This window comes from Oncorhynchus clarkii, chromosome 12 (genome assembly GCF_045791955.1).
Source record: "Oncorhynchus clarkii lewisi isolate Uvic-CL-2024 chromosome 12, UVic_Ocla_1.0, whole genome shotgun sequence".
Classification (NCBI taxonomy): Eukaryota; Metazoa; Chordata; class Actinopteri; order Salmoniformes; family Salmonidae; genus Oncorhynchus; species Oncorhynchus clarkii.
In genome coordinates, this window is record NC_092158.1 from 98,090,467 (window position 1) to 98,106,556 (window position 16,090).

The 16,090-nt window shown below is 39.6% G+C and overlaps 1 protein-coding gene and 1 long non-coding RNA gene across 2 annotated transcripts in view; both read right to left on the minus strand.

Annotated features, from left to right (window-relative positions):
* LOC139421744 (uncharacterized) overlaps positions 1 to 16,090 on the minus strand; it is a 261,838-nt gene that overhangs the window by 27,888 nt on the left and 217,860 nt on the right. The gene's annotated exons all lie outside the window — the stretch shown is intronic.
* The window catches only part of LOC139421791 (NLR family CARD domain-containing protein 3-like), a 39,181-nt gene continuing 23,427 nt past the window's right edge, over positions 337 to 16,090 (minus strand). The window contains 2 exon segments of the mRNA XM_071172912.1: positions 337 to 873; positions 1,250 to 1,296. Of these exon segments, the coding sequence (XP_071029013.1) occupies positions 344 to 873; positions 1,250 to 1,296 (577 nt within the window). The 3' untranslated portion in view covers positions 337 to 343.

Sequence of the window (16,090 nt, forward strand, 5' to 3'; positions counted from 1 at the left end):
TGTGTGTGTCCATTGTGTGTGTGTGTGTGTGTCCAGTGTGTGTGTGTGTGTGTGTGTGTGTCCAGTGTGTGTGTGTGTGTGTCCAGTGTGTGTCTAGTGTGTGTGTGTGAGTGTGCGTGTGTGTGTCCAGTGTGTGTGTGTGTGTCCAGTGTGAGTGTGTGTGTGTTTTCCAGTGTGTGTGTGAGTATGTCCAGTGTGTGAGTGTGTGTGTTTGTTTGCCCAGTGTGTGTGTGTGTTCCTCTAGTGTGTGTGTGTGTGTTGGTCTAGTGTGTGTGTGTGTGTGTGTGTGTGTGTGTGTGTGTGTGTGTGTGTGTGTGTGTGTGTGTGTGTGTTACCATGGTTATTATTTCAGGGACACTGAGGAGTCATCATAAACCCTAAACCCTGGATAGAGGGGCTCAGTGAATGTTGAGGTGAATGTGATCAGGTGGGTCAGTGTGTCAGAGGAGGCTCTATAGAAGGACAGAATGCCGGCTGGCCAGTCCAGATACACTCCTACTCTGTGGGAGCTGGAGGAGGGGACGTCTATGAGAGTCCGATTATTATTGTTCCAGGCAGAGTAACTGTTGTCAGAGCAGAACAGACACCAGGACTTGTCATTGTATCCAAGCCAACAGTCCCTACCCCTTCCTCTCCTGCTGATTCCTTTATATGTCACTCCTATTACAGCCCCCAGTATCCCACTCCACTCTACCTCCCAGTAACAGCGCCCAGTCAGACCATCTATACACAGCACCTGTCTACAGTCCTCAAATCTCTCTGGGTGATCAGGATACGGCTTCTCCTCTCTCCTACATGTCATCTTTCTGTTCTCCTCAGACAGAGAGAGGCGTCTGTTTACTGTGTTTGGGTCCAGTGTGAGATCACAGACATCTGATGGATGAAACCAGACACAATATTAGAAATCATCATCATTCACATTAGAATGTTAACTCACTTTTCACTAATTCATTTAATGTAGATGTTTCTAGGTATCAAAAGGAGAAGTGAAGGTAACTTGAGACTTGTTGAATGATCATATGTTATACTGTATGGTAATATAAAACACACTTATTCCCATTAATTACACACACACACACACACACACACACACACACACACACACAAATCAACTCTTTGTAAACTTTGGTGTCCCTGATTTCTGCTTCTGTAGAACTACAGCTGATATTTAATATGACCAAGTAAGTAATGATGTTGGTCTTTGACTTGACTTTTCTTAGTCATATTCTTCACAGCAGTCAACACTCACATTTTCTAAGGCCAGGTTTCATTCTGTTCTCTCCACCATGTTCCACACTGTAGTGGTAAGCAGAAGAACAGACAGTCATTGAGGGATAAACACACACACACAGTACAAACACACACACAGTACAAACACACACACACACACACAGTACAAACACACACACACATACACACACACACACACACACACACACACACACACACACACACACACACACACACACACACACAGTACAAACACACACACGTGTGTCCAGTGTGTTCAGTGTCTGTGTCCAGTTTATCCAGTGTGTGTGTGTGTGTGTGTGTCGTGTGTGTCCATTGTGTGTGTGGACAAAGACACACACAAACTGAACACACACACACACACACTGGATAAACTGGACACAGACACTGAACGAACACACACACACACTGGACACACACACTGGACACACACACTGAACACACACACACACACAGTCAGTATATAACTTTGTCCAAGGAAAGAATGTTTGTCCGAACAATCATCATTCCCCTGTCGCTAATCTGAAGACACCTGCTCGTTTTCTCAATCACATCCCCTTTCCCAGAAGACACACCTCCTCCTGTTTCTATTACCCAATCACATCTCCTTTCCCAGAAGACACACCTCCTCCTGTTTCCATTCCCCAATCACATCCCCTTTCCCAGAAGACACACCTCCTCCTGTTTCCATTCCCCAATCACATCCCCTTTCCCAGAAGACACACCTCCTCCTGTTTCCATTACCCAATCACATCCCCTTTCCCAGAAGACACACCTCCTCCTGTTTCGATTACCCAATCACATCCCCTTTCCCAGAAGACACACCTCCTCCTTTTTCCATTACCCAATCACATCCCCTTTCCCAGAAGACACACCTCCTCCTGTTTCCATTACCCAATCACATCCCCTTTCCCAGAAGACACACCTCCTCCTGTTTCCATTAGACAATGACATCCCCTTTCCCAGAAGACACACCTCCTCCTGTTTCCATTACCCAATCACATCCCCTTTCCCAGAAGACACACCTCCTCCTTTTTCCATTACCCAATCACATCCCCTTTCCCAGAAGACACACCTCCTCCTGTTTCCATTACCCAATCACATCCCCTTTCCCAGAAGACACACCTCCTCCCGTTTCCATTACCCAATTACATTCCCTTTTCCAGAAGACACACCTCCTCCTGATTCCATTACCCAATCACATCCCCTTTCCCAGAAGACACACCTCCTCCTGTTTCCATTACCCAATCACATCCCCTCTCCCAGAAGACACACCTCCTCCTGTTTCCATTACCCAATCACATCCCCTTTGCCAGAAGACACACCTCCTGTTTCCATTACCCAATCACATCCCCTTTGCCAGAAGACACACCTCCTCCTGTTTCCATTACCCAATCACATCCCCTTTGCCAGAAGACACACCTCCTCCTCTTTCCATTACCCAATCACATCCCCTCTCCCAGAAGACACACCTCCTCCTGTTTCCATTACCCAATCACATCCCCTCTCCCAGAAGACACACCTCCTCCTGTTTCCATTACCCAATCACATCCCCTCTCCCAGAAGACACACCTCCTCCTGTTTCCATTACCCAATCACATCCCTTTTGCCAGTCAGTTGTTTTCTCTGGAGCTCGACCTCTCTCAATCTCTCTGTGTCTCAATCTCTCTGTGTCTCAATCTCTCTGTGTCTCAATCTCTCTGTGTCTCAATCTCTCTGTGTCTCGATCTCTCAGTGTCTCGATCTCTCAGTGTCTCGATCTCTCTGTGTCTCGATCTCTCTGTGTCTCAATCTCTCTGTGTCTCAATCTCTCTGTCTCAATCTCTCTGTGTCTCAATCTCTCTGTGTCTCGATCTCTGTGTCTCGATCTCTCTGTGTCTCGATCTCTCTGTGTCTCAATCTCTCTGTGTCTCAATCTCTCTGTCTCAATCTCTCTGTGTCTCAATCTCTCTGTGTCTCAATCTCTCTGTGTCTCAATCTCTCTATATCTCTCTCTCTCTCTGTGGATTAAGCTCTCTTTTGGTTTTTGTCACATTTGTCTGGAATTATGTGAGTATTGTTGTGCTTCATGACTGTTTGTTTGATGGTGGGAAAAGGGGCTAGGTACCAAGACAAGTCACCCATGGGCCTAAATTACACGTAGGACTACTTTGTCTAAATACCCTAGTTAGAACTGGGCGGACCACCCACTGTGTTTTTGGTTAGTTAGTTAGCTGTATAGTAGTAGACTAGTCTAGTTTAGGGGTGTTTTTGGTTAGTTAGTTAGCTGTATAGTAGTAGACTAGTCTAGTTTAGGGGTGTTTTTGGTTAGTTAGTTAGCTGTATAGTAGTAGACTAGTCTAGTTTAGGGGTGTTTTTGGTTAGTTAGTTAGCTGTATAGTAGCAGACTAGTCTAGTTTAGGGGTGTTTTTAGTTAGTTAGTTAGCTGTATAGTAGTAGACTAGTCTAGTTTAAGGGTGTTTTTGGGTAGTTAGTTAGCTGTATAGCAGTAGACTAGTCTAGTTTAGGGGTGTTTTGGGTTAGTTAGTTAGCTGTATTGAAGTAGGCTAGACTAGTTTAGGGGTGTTTTTGGTTAGTTAGTTAGCTGTATAGTAGCAGACTAGTCTATTTTAGGGGTGTTTTTGGTTAGTTAGTTAGCTGTATTGAAGTAGGCTAGTCTAGTTTAGGGGTGTTTTTGGTTAGTTAGTTAGCTGTATTGAAGTAGGCTAGTCTAGTTTAGGGGTGTTTTTGGTTGGTTAGTTAGCTGTATTGAAGTAGGCTAGTCTAGTTTAGGGGGGTTTTTGGTTAGTTAGTTAGCTGTATTGAAGTAGGCTAGTCTAGTTTAGGGGTGTTTTTGGTTAGTTAGTTAGCTGTATTGAAGTAGGCTAGTCTAGTTTAGGGGTGTTTTTAGTTAGTTAGTTAGCTGTATTGAAGTAGGCTAGTCTAGTTTAGGGGTGTTTTTGGTTAGTTAGTTAGCTGTATTGAAGTAGGCTAATCTAGTTTAGGGGTGTTTTTGGTTAGTTAGTTAGCTGTATTGAAGTAGGCTAGTCTAGTTTAGGGGGGTTTTTGGTTAGTTAGTTAGCTGTATTGAAGTAGGCTAGTCTAGTTTAGGGGTGTTTTTGGTTAGTTAGTTCGCTGTATTGAAGTAGGCTAGTCTAGTTTAGGGGTGTTTTTAGTTAGTTAGTTAGCTGTATTGAAGTAGGCTAGTCTAGTTTAGGGGTGTTTTTGGTTAGTTAGTTAGCTGTATTGAAGTAGGCTAGTCTAGTTTAGGGGTGTTTTTGGTTAGTTAGTTAGCTGTATTGAAGTAGGCTAGTCTAGTTTAGGGGTGTTTTTGGTTAGTTAGTTAGCTGTATTGAAGTAGGCTAGTCTAGTTTAGGGGTGTTTTTGGTTAGTTAGTTAGCTGTATTGAAGTAGGCTAGTCTAGTTTAGGGGTGTTTTTAGTTAGTTAGTTAGCTGTATTGAAGTAGGCTAGTCTAGTTTAGGGGTGTTTTTAGTTAGTTAGTTAGCTGTATTGAAGTAGGCTAGTCTAGTTTAGGGGTGTTTTTGGTTAGTTAGTTAGCTGTATTGAAGTAGGCTAGTCTAGTTTAGGGGTGTTTTTGGTTAGTTAGTTAGCTGTATTGAAGTAGGCTAGTCTAGTTTAGGGGTGTTTTTGGTTAGTTAGTTAGCTGTATTGAAGTAGGCTAGTCTAGTTTAGGGGTGTTTTTGGTTAGTTAGTTAGCTGTATTGAAGTAGGCTAGTCTAGTTTAGGGGTGTTTTTGGTTAGTTAGTTAGCTGTATTGAAGTAGGCTAGTCTAGTTTAGGGGTGTTTTTGGTTAGTTAGTTAGCTGTATTGAAGTAGGCTAGTCTAGTTTAGGGGTGTTTTTGGTTGGTTAGTTAGCTGTATTGAAGTAGGCTAGTCTAGTTTAGGGGGTTTTTTGGTTAGTTAGTTAGCTGTATTGAAGTAGGCCAGTCTAGTTTAGGGGTGTTTTTGGTTAGTTAGCTGTATTAAAGTAGGCTAGTCTAGTTTAGGGGTGTTTTTGGTTAGTTAGTTAGCTGTATTGAAGTAGGCTAGTCTAGTTTAGGGGTGTTTTTGGTTGGTTAGTTAGCTGTATTGAAGTAGGCTAGTCTAGTTTAGGGGTGTTTTTGGTTAGTTAGTTAGCTGTATTGAAGTAGGCTAGTCTAGTTTAGGGGTGTTTTTGGTTAGTTAGTTAGCTGTATTGAAGTAGGCTAGTCTAGTTTAGGGGTGTTTTTAGTTAGTTAGTTAGCTGTATTGAAGTAGGCTAGTCTAGTTTAGGGGTGTTTTTGGTTAGTTAGTTAGCTGTATTGAAGTAGGCTAGTCTAGTTTAGGGGTGTTTTTGGTTAGTTAGTTAGCTGTATTGAAGTAGGCTAGTCTAGTTTAGGGGTGTTTTTGGTTAGTTAGTTAGCTGTATTGAAGTAGGCTAGTCTAGTTTAGGGGTGTTTTTAGTTAGTTAGTTAGCTGTATTGAAGTAGGCTAGTCTAGTTTAGGGGTGTTTTTGGTTAGTTAGTTAGCTGTATTGAAGTAGGCTAGTCTAGTTTAGGGGTGTTTTTGGTTGGTTAGTTAGCTGTATTGAAGTAGGCCAGTCTAGTTTAGGGGTGTTTTTGGTTAGTTAGTTAGCTGTATTGAAGTAGGCTAGTCTAGTTTAGGGGTGTTTTTGGTTAGTTAGTTAGCTGTATTGAAGTAGGCTAGTCTAGTTTAGGGGCGTTTTTGGTTGGTTAGTTAGCTGTATTGAAGTAGGCTCGTCTAGTTTAGGGGTGTTTTTGGTTAGTTAGTTAGCTGTATTGAAGTAGGCTAGTCTAGTTTAGGGGTGTTTTTGGTTAGTTAGTTAGCTGTATTGAAGTAGGCTAGTCTAGTTTAGGGGTGTTTTTGGTTAGTTAGTTAGCTGTATTGAAGTAGGCTAGTCTAGTTTAGGGGTGTTTTTGGTTGGTTAGTTAGCTGTATTGAAGTAGGCCAGTCTAGTTTAGGGGTGTTTTTGGTTAGTTAGCTGTATTAAAGTAGGCTAGTCTAGTTTAGGGGTGTTTTTGGTTAGTTAGTTAGCTGTATTGAAGTAGGCTAGTCTAGTTTAGGGGTGTTTTTGGTTGGTTAGTTAGCTGTATTGAAGTAGGCTAGTCTAGTTTAGGGGTGTTTTTGGTTAGTTAGTTAGCTGTATTGAAGTAGGCTAGTCTAGTTTAGGGGTGTTTTTAGTTAGTTAGTTAGCTGTATTGAAGTAGGCTAGTCTAGTTTAGGGGTGTTTTTGGTTAGTTAGTTAGCTGTATTGAAGTAGGCTAGTCTAGTTTAGGGGTGTTTTTGGTTAGTTAGTTAGCTGTATTGAAGTAGGCTAGTCTAGTTTAGGGGTGTTTTTGGTTAGTTAGTTAGCTGTATTGAAGTAGGCTAGTCTAGTTTAGGGGTGTTTTTAGTTAGTTAGTTAGCTGTATTGAAGTAGGCTAGTCTAGTTTAGGGGTGTTTTTGGTTAGTTAGTTAGCTGTATTGAAGTAGGCTAGTCTAGTTTAGGGGTGTTTTTGGTTAGTTAGTTAGCTGTATTGAAGTAGGCTAGTCTAGTTTATGGGTGTTTTTGGTTAGTTAGTTAGCTGTATTGAAGTAGGCTAGTCTAGTTTAGGGGTGTTTTTGGTTAGTTAGTTAGCTGTATTGAAGTAGGCTAGTCTAGTTTAGGGGTGTTTTTGGTTGGTTAGTTAGCTGTATTGAAGTAGGCCAGTCTAGTTTAGGGGTGTTTTTGGTTAGTTAGTTAGCTGTATTGAAGTAGGCTAGTCTAGTTTAGGGGTGTTTTTGGTTAGTTAGTTAGCTGTATTGAAGTAGGCTAGTCTAGTTTAGGGGTGTTTTTGGTTGGTTAGTTAGCTGTATTGAAGTAGGCTAGTCTAGTTTAGGGGTGTTTTTGGTTAGTTAGTTAGCTGTATTGAAGTAGGCTAGTCTAGTTTAGGGGTGTTTTTGGTTAGTTAGTTAGCTGTATTGAAGTAGGCTAGTCTAGTTTAGGGGTGTTTTTAGTTAGTTAGTTAGCTGTATTGAAGTAGGCTAGTCTAGTTTAGGGGTGTTTTTGGTTAGTTAGTTAGCTGTATTGAAGTAGGCTAGTCTAGTTTAGGGGTGTTTTTGGTTGGTTAGTTAGCTGTATTGAAGTAGGCCAGTCTAGTTTAGGGGTGTTTTTGGTTAGTTAGCTGTATTAAAGTAGGCTAGTCTAGTTTAGGGGTGTTTTTGGTTAGTTAGTTAGCTGTATTGAAGTAGGCTAGTCTAGTTTAGGGGTGTTTTTGGTTGGTTAGTTAGCTGTATTGAAGTAGGCTAGTCTAGTTTAGGGGTGTTTTTGGTTAGTTAGTTAGCTGTATTGAAGTAGGCTAGTCTAGTTTAGGGGTGTTTTTAGTTAGTTAGTTAGCTGTATTGAAGTAGGCTAGTCTAGTTTAGGGGTGTTTTTGGTTAGTTAGTTAGCTGTATTGAAGTAGGCTAGTCTAGTTTAGGGGTGTTTTTGGTTGGTTAGTTAGCTGTATTGAAGTAGGCTAGTCTAGTTTAGGGGTGTTTTTGGTTAGTTAGTTAGCTGTATTGAAGTAGGCTAGTCTAGTTTAGGGGTGTTTTTAGTTAGTTAGTTAGCTGTATTGAAGTAGGCTAGTCTAGTTTAGGGGTGTTTTTGGTTAGTTAGTTAGCTGTATTGAAGTAGGCTAGTCTAGTTTAGGGGTGTTTTTGGTTAGTTAGTTAGCTGTATTGAAGTAGGCTAGTCTAGTTTAGGGGTGTTTTTGGTTAGTTAGTTAGCTGTATTGAAGTAGGCTAGTCTAGTTTAGGGGTGTTTTTAGTTAGTTAGTTAGCTGTATTGAAGTAGGCTAGTCTAGTTTAGGGGTGTTTTTGGTTAGTTAGTTAGCTGTATTGAAGTAGGCTAGTCTAGTTTAGGGGTGTTTTTGGTTAGTTAGTTAGCTGTATTGAAGTAGGCTAGTCTAGTTTATGGGTGTTTTTGGTTAGTTAGTTAGCTGTATTGAAGTAGGCTAGTCTAGTTTAGGGGTGTTTTTGGTTAGTTAGTTAGCTGTATTGAAGTAGGCTAGTCTAGTTTAGGGGTGTTTTTGGTTAGTTAGTTAGCTGTATTGAAGTAGGCTAGTCTAGTTTAGGGGTGTTTTTAGTTAGTTAGTTAGCTGTATTGAAGTAGGCTAGTCTAGTTTAGGGGTGTTTTTGGTTAGTTAGTTAGCTGTATAGTAGTAGACTAGTCTAGTTTAGGGGTGTTTTTGGTTAGTTAGTTAGCTGTATAGTAGCAGACTAGTCTAGTTTAGGGGTGTTTTTAGTTAGTTAGTTAGCTGTATAGTAGTAGACTAGTCTAGTTTAGGGGTGTTTTTGGGTAGTTAGTTAGCTGTATAGCAGTAGACTAGTCTAGTTTAGGGGTGTTTTGGGTTAGTTAGTTAGCTGTATTGAAGTAGGCTAGACTAGTTTAGGGGTGTTTTTGGTTAGTTAGTTAGCTGTATAGTAGCAGACTAGTCTATTTTAGGGGTGTTTTTGGTTAGTTAGTTAGCTGTATTGAAGTAGGCTAGTCTAGTTTAGGGGTGTTTTTGGTTAGTTACTTAGCTGTATTGAAGTAGGCTAGTCTAGTTTAGGGGTGTTTTTGGTTGGTTAGTTAGCTGTATTGAAGTAGGCTAGTCTAGTTTAGGGGTGTTTTTGGTTGGTTAGTTAGCTGTATTGAAGTAGGCTAGCCTAGTTTAGGGGGGTTTTTGGTTAGTTATTTAGCTGTATTGAAGTAGGCTAGTCTAGTTTAGGGGTGTTTTTGGTTAGTTAGTTAGCTGTATTGAAGTAGGCTAGTCTAGTTTAGTGGTGTTTTTAGATAGTTAGTTAGCTGTATTGAAGTAGGCTAGTCTAGTTTAGGGGTGTTTTTAGTTAGTTAGTTAGCTGTATTGAAGTAGGCTAGTCTAGTTTAGGGGTGTTTTTGGTTGGTTAGTTAGCTGTATTGAAGTAGGCTAGTCTAGTTTAGGGGGGTTTTTGGTTAGTTAGTTAGCTGTATTGAAGTAGGCCAGTCTAGTTTAGGGGTGTTTTTGGTTAGTTAGCTGTATTAAAGTAGGCTAGTCTAGTTTAGGGGTGTTTTTGGTTAGTTAGTTAGCTGTATTGAAGTAGGCTAGTCTAGTTTAGGGGTGTTTTTGGTTGGTTAGTTAGCTGTATTGAAGTAGGCTAGTCTAGTTTAGGGGTGTTTTTGGTTAGTTAGTTAGCTGTATTGAAGTAGGCTAGTCTAGTTTAGGGGTGTTTTTGGTTAGTTAGTTAGCTGTATTGAAGTAGGCTAGTCTAGTTTAGGGGTGTTTTTAGTTAGTTAGTTAGCTGTATTGAAGTAGGCTAGTCTAGTTTAGGGGTGTTTTTGGTTAGTTAGTTAGCTGTATTGAAGTAGGCTAGTCTAGTTTAGGGGTGTTTTTGGTTAGTTAGTTAGCTGTATTGAAGTAGGCTAGTCTAGTTTAGGGGTGTTTTTGGTTAGTTAGTTAGCTGTATTGAAGTAGGCTAGTCTAGTTTAGGGGTGTTTTTAGTTAGTTAGTTAGCTGTATTGAAGTAGGCTAGTCTAGTTTAGGGGTGTTTTTGGTTAGTTAGTTAGCTGTATTGAAGTAGGCTAGTCTAGTTTAGGGGTGTTTTTGGTTGGTTAGTTAGCTGTATTGAAGTAGGCCAGTCTAGTTTAGGGGTGTTTTTGGTTAGTTAGTTAGCTGTATTGAAGTAGGCTAGTCTAGTTTAGGGGTGTTTTTGGTTAGTTAGTTAGCTGTATTGAAGTAGGCTAGTCTAGTTTAGGGGTGTTTTTGGTTGGTTAGTTAGCTGTATTGAAGTAGGCTAGTCTAGTTTAGGGGTGTTTTTGGTTAGTTAGTTAGCTGTATTGAAGTAGGCTAGTCTAGTTTAGGGGTGTTTTTGGTTAGTTAGTTAGCTGTATTGAAGTAGGCTAGTCTAGTTTAGGGGTGTTTTTGGTTAGTTAGTTAGCTGTATTGAAGTAGGCTAGTCTAGTTTAGGGGTGTTTTTGGTTGGTTAGTTAGCTGTATTGAAGTAGGCCAGTCTAGTTTAGGGGTGTTTTTGGTTAGTTAGCTGTATTAAAGTAGGCTAGTCTAGTTTAGGGGTGTTTTTGGTTAGTTAGTTAGCTGTATTGAAGTAGGCTAGTCTAGTTTAGGGGTGTTTTTGGTTGGTTAGTTAGCTGTATTGAAGTAGGCTAGTCTAGTTTAGGGGTGTTTTTGGTTAGTTAGTTAGCTGTATTGAAGTAGGCTAGTCTAGTTTAGGGGTGTTTTTAGTTAGTTAGTTAGCTGTATTGAAGTAGGCTAGTCTAGTTTAGGGGTGTTTTTGGTTAGTTAGTTAGCTGTATTGAAGTAGGCTAGTCTAGTTTAGGGGTGTTTTTGGTTGGTTAGTTAGCTGTATTGAAGTAGGCTAGTCTAGTTTAGGGGTGTTTTTGGTTAGTTAGTTAGCTGTATTGAAGTAGGCTAGTCTAGTTTAGGGGTGTTTTTAGTTAGTTAGTTAGCTGTATTGAAGTAGGCTAGTCTAGTTTAGGGGTGTTTTTGGTTAGTTAGTTAGCTGTATTGAAGTAGGCTAGTCTAGTTTAGGGGTGTTTTTGGTTAGTTAGTTAGCTGTATTGAAGTAGGCTAGTCTAGTTTAGGGGTGTTTTTGGTTAGTTAGTTAGCTGTATTGAAGTAGGCTAGTCTAGTTTAGGGGTGTTTTTAGTTAGTTAGTTAGCTGTATTGAAGTAGGCTAGTCTAGTTTAGGGGTGTTTTTGGTTAGTTAGTTAGCTGTATTGAAGTAGGCTAGTCTAGTTTAGGGGTGTTTTTGGTTAGTTAGTTAGCTGTATTGAAGTAGGCTAGTCTAGTTTATGGGTGTTTTTGGTTAGTTAGTTAGCTGTATTGAAGTAGGCTAGTCTAGTTTAGGGGTGTTTTTGGTTAGTTAGTTAGCTGTATTGAAGTAGGCTAGTCTAGTTTAGGGGTGTTTTTGGTTAGTTAGTTAGCTGTATTGAAGTAGGCTAGTCTAGTTTAGGGGTGTTTTTAGTTAGTTAGTTAGCTGTATTGAAGTAGGCTAGTCTAGTTTAGGGGTGTTTTTGGTTAGTTAGTTAGCTGTATAGTAGTAGACTAGTCTAGTTTAGGGGTGTTTTTGGTTAGTTAGTTAGCTGTATAGTAGCAGACTAGTCTAGTTTAGGGGTGTTTTTAGTTAGTTAGTTAGCTGTATAGTAGTAGACTAGTCTAGTTTAGGGGTGTTTTTGGGTAGTTAGTTAGCTGTATAGCAGTAGACTAGTCTAGTTTAGGGGTGTTTTGGGTTAGTTAGTTAGCTGTATTGAAGTAGGCTAGACTAGTTTAGGGGTGTTTTTGGTTAGTTAGTTAGCTGTATAGTAGCAGACTAGTCTATTTTAGGGGTGTTTTTGGTTAGTTAGTTAGCTGTATTGAAGTAGGCTAGTCTAGTTTAGGGGTGTTTTTGGTTAGTTAGTTAGCTGTATTGAAGTAGGCTAGTCCAGTTTAGGGGTGTTTTTGGTTGGTTAGTTAGCTGTATTGAAGTAGGCTAGTCTAGTTTAGGGGTGTTTTTGGTTGGTTAGTTAGCTGTATTGAAGTAGGCTAGCCTAGTTTAGGGGGGTTTTTGGTTAGTTATTTAGCTGTATTGAAGTAGGCTAGTCTAGTTTAGGGGTGTTTTTGGTTAGTTAGTTAGCTGTATTGAAGTAGGCTAGTCTAGTTTAGTGGTGTTTTTAGTTAGTTAGTTAGCTGTATTGAAGTAGGCTAGTCTAGTTTAGGGGTGTTTTTAGTTAGTTAGTTAGCTGTATTGAAGTAGGCTAGTCTAGTTTAGGGGTGTTTTTGGTTAGTTAGTTAGCTGTATTGAAGTAGGCTAGTCTAGTTTAGGGGTGTTTTTGGTTAGTTAGTTAGCTGTATTGAAGTAGGCTAGTCTAGATTAGGGGTGTTTTTGGTTAGTTAGTTAGCTGTATTGAAGTAGGCTAGTCTAGTTTAGGGGTGTTTTTGGTTAGTTAGTTAGCTGTATTGAAGTAGGCTAGTCTAGTTTAGGGGTGTTTTTAGTTAGTTAGTTAGCTGTATTGAAGTAGGCTAGTCTAGTTTAGGGGTGTTTTTGGTTAGTTAGTTAGCTGTATTGAAGTAGGCTAGTCTAGTTTAGGGGTGTTTTTGGTTAGTTAGTTAGCTGTATTGAAGTAGGCTAGTCTAGTTTAGGGGTGTTTTTGGTTAGTTAGTTAGCTGTATTGAAGTAGGCTAGTCTAGTTTAGGGGTGTTTTTGGTTAGTTAGTTAGCTGTATTGAAGTAGGCTAGTCTAGTTTAGGGGTGTTTTTAGTTAGTTAGTTAGCTGTATTGAAGTAGGCTAGTCTAGTTTAGGGGTGTTTTTGGTTAGTTAGTTAGCTGTATTGAAGTAGGCTAGTCTAGTTTAGGGGTGTTTTTGGTTGGTTAGTTAGCTGTATTGAAGTAGGCCAGTCTAGTTTAGGGGTGTTTTTGGTTAGTTAGTTAGCTGTATTGAAGTAGGCTAGTCTAGTTTAGGGGTGTTTTTGGTTAGTTAGTTAGCTGTATTGAAGTAGGCTAGTCTAGTTTAGGGGTGTTTTTGGTTGGTTAGTTAGCTGTATTGAAGTAGGCTAGTCTAGTTTAGGGGTGTTTTTGGTTAGTTAGTTAGCTGTATTGAAGTAGGCTAGTCTAGTTTAGGGGTGTTTTTGGTTAGTTAGTTAGCTGTATTGAAGTAGGCTAGTCTAGTTTAGGGGTGTTTTTGGTTGGTTAGTTAGCTGTATTGAAGTAGGCCAGTCTAGTTTAGGGGTGTTTTTGGTTAGTTAGCTGTATTAAAGTAGGCTAGTCTAGTTTAGGGGTGTTTTTGGTTAGTTAGTTAGCTGTATTGAAGTAGGCTAGTCTAGTTTAGGGGTGTTTTTGGTTGGTTAGTTAGCTGTATTGAAGTAGGCTAGTCTAGTTTAGGGGTGTTTTTGGTTAGTTAGTTAGCTGTATTGAAGTAGGCTAGTCTAGTTTAGGGGTGTTTTTAGTTAGTTAGTTAGCTGTATTGAAGTAGGCTAGTCTAGTTTAGGGGTGTTTTTGGTTAGTTAGTTAGCTGTATTGAAGTAGGCTAGTCTAGTTTAGGGGTGTTTTTGGTTAGTTAGTTAGCTGTATTGAAGTAGGCTAGTCTAGTTTAGGGGTGTTTTTAGTTAGTTAGTTAGCTGTATTGAAGTAGGCTAGTCTAGTTTAGGGGTGTTTTTGGTTGGTTAGTTAGCTGTATTGAAGTAGGCTAGTCTAGTTTAGGGGTGTTTTTGGTTAGTTAGTTAGCTGTATTGAAGTAGGCTAGTCTAGTTTAGGGGTGTTTTTAGTTAGTTAGTTAGCTGTATTGAAGTAGGCTAGTCTAGTTTAGGGGTGTTTTTGGTTAGTTAGTTAGCTGTATTGAAGTAGGCTAGTCTAGTTTAGGGGTGTTTTTGGTTGGTTAGTTAGCTGTATTGAAGTAGGCTAGTCTAGTTTAGGGGTGTTTTTGGTTAGTTAGTTAGCTGTATTGAAGTAGGCTAGTCTAGTTTAGGGGTGTTTTTGGTTGGTTAGTTAGCTGTATTGAAGTAGGCTAGTCTAGTTTAGGGGGGTTTTTGGTTAGTTAGTTAGCTGTATTGAAGTAGGCTAGTCTAGTTTAGGGGTGTTTTTGGTTAGTTAGTTAGCTGTATTGAAGTAGGCTAGTCTAGTTTAGGGGTGTTTTTAGTTAGTTAGTTAGCTGTATTGAAGTAGGCTAGTCTAGTTTAGGGGTGTTTTTAGTTAGTTAGTTAGCTGTATTGAAGTAGGCTAGTCTAGTTTAGGGGTGTTTTTGGTTAGTTAGTTAGCTGTATTGAAGTAGGCTAGTCTAGTTTAGGGGTGTTTTTGGTTAGTTAGTTAGCTGTATTGAAGTAGGCTAGTCTAGTTTAGGGGTGTTTTTGGTTAGTTAGTTAGCTGTATTGAAGTAGGCTAGTCTAGTTTAGGGGTGTTTTTGGTTAGTTAGTTAGCTGTATTGAAGTAGGCTAGTCTAGTTTAGGGGTGTTTTTAGTTAGTTAGTTAGCTGTATTGAAGTAGGCTAGTCTAGTTTAGGGGTGTTTTTGGTTAGTTAGTTAGCTGTATTGAAGTAGGCTAGTCTAGTTTAGGGGTGTTTTTGGTTAGTTAGTTAGCTGTATTGAAGTAGGCTAGTCTAGTTTAGGGTTGTTTTTGGTTAGTTTAGTTAGCTGTATTGAAGTAGGCTAGTCTAGTTTAGGGGTGTTTTTGGTTAGTTAGTTAGCTGTATTGAAGTAGGCTAGTCTAGTTTAGGGGTGTTTTTGGTTAGTTAGTTAGCTGTATTGAAGTAGGCTAGTCTAGTTTAGGGGTGTTTTTGGTTAGTTAGTTAGCTGTATTGAAGTAGGCTAGTCTAGTTTAGGGGTGTTTTTGGTTAGTTTAGTTAGCTGTATTGAAGTAGGCTAGTCTAGTTTAGGGGTGTTTTTGGTTAGTTAGTTAGCTGTATTGAAGTAGGCTAGTCTAGTTTAGGGGTGTTTTTGGTTAGTTAGTTAGCTGTATTGAAGTAGGCTAGTCTAGTTTAGGGGTGTTTTTAGTTAGTTAGTTAGCTGTATTGAAGTAGGCTAGTCTAGTTTAGGGGTGTTTTTGGTTAGTTAGTTAGCTGTATTGAAGTAGGCTAGTCTAGTTTAGGGGTGTTTTTGGTTAGTTTAGTTAGCTGTATTGAAGTAGGCTAGTCTAGTTTAGGGGTGTTTTTGGTTAGTTAGTTAGCTGTATTGAAGTAGGCTAGTCTAGTTTAGGGGTGTTTTTGGTTAGTTAGTTAGCTGTATTGAAGTAGGCTAGTCTAGTTTAGGGGTGTTTTTGGTTAGTTAGTTAGCTGTATTGAAGTAGGCTAGTCTAGTTTAGGGGTGTTTTTGGTTAGTTAGTTAGCTGTATTGAAGTAGGCTAGTCTAGTTTAGGGGTGTTTTTGGTTGGTTAGTTAGCTGTATTGAAGTAGGCCAGTCTAGTTTAGGTGTGTTTTTGGTTAGTTAGTTAGCTGTATTGAAGTAGGCTAGTCTAGTTTAGGGGTGTTTTTGGTTAGTTAGTTAGCTGTATTGAAGTAGGCTAGTCTAGTTTAGGGGTGTTTTTGGTTAGTTAGTTAGCTGTATTGAAGTAGGCTAGTCTAGTTTAGGGGTGTTTTTGGTTAGTTAGTTAGCTGTATTGAAGTAGGCTAGTCTAGTTTAGGGGTGTTTTTGGTTAGTTAGTTAGCTGTATTGAAGTAGGCTAGTCTAGTTTAGGGGTGTTTTTGGTTGGTTAGTTAGCTGTATTGAAGTAGGCCAGTCTAGTTTAGGTGTGTTTTTGGTTAGTTAGTTAGCTGTATTGAAGTAGGCTAGTCTAGTTTAGGGGTGTTTTTGGTTAGTTAGTTAGCTGTATTGAAGTAGGCTAGTCTAGTTTAGGGGTGTTTTTGGTTGGTTAGTTAGCTGTATTGAAGTAGGCTAGTCTAGTTTAGGGGTGTTTTTGGTTAGTTAGTTAGCTGTATTGAAGTAGGCTAGTCTAGTTTAGGGGTGTTTTTGGTTAGTTAGTTAGCTGTATTGAAGTAGGCTAGTCTAGTTTAGGGGTGTTTTTGGTTGGTTAGTTAGCTGTATTGAAGTAGGCCAGTCTAGTTTAGGGGTGTTTTTGGTTAGTTAGCTGTATTAAAGTAGGCTAGTCTAGTTTAGGGGTGTTTTTGGTTAGTTAGTTAGCTGTATTGAAGTAGGCTAGTCTAGTTTAGGGGTGTTTTTGGTTGGTTAGTTAGCTGTATTGAAGTAGGCTAGTCTAGTTTAGGGGTGTTTTTGGTTAGTTAGTTAGCTGTATTGAAGTAGGCTAGTCTAGTTTAGGGGTGTTTTTAGTTAGTTAGTTAGCTGTATTGAAGTAGGCTAGTCTAGTTTAGGGGTGTTTTTGGTTAGTTAGTTAGCTGTATTGAAGTAGGCTAGTCTAGTTTAGGGGTGTTTTTGGTTGGTTAGTTAGCTGTATTGAAGTAGGCTAGTCTAGTTTAGGGGTGTTT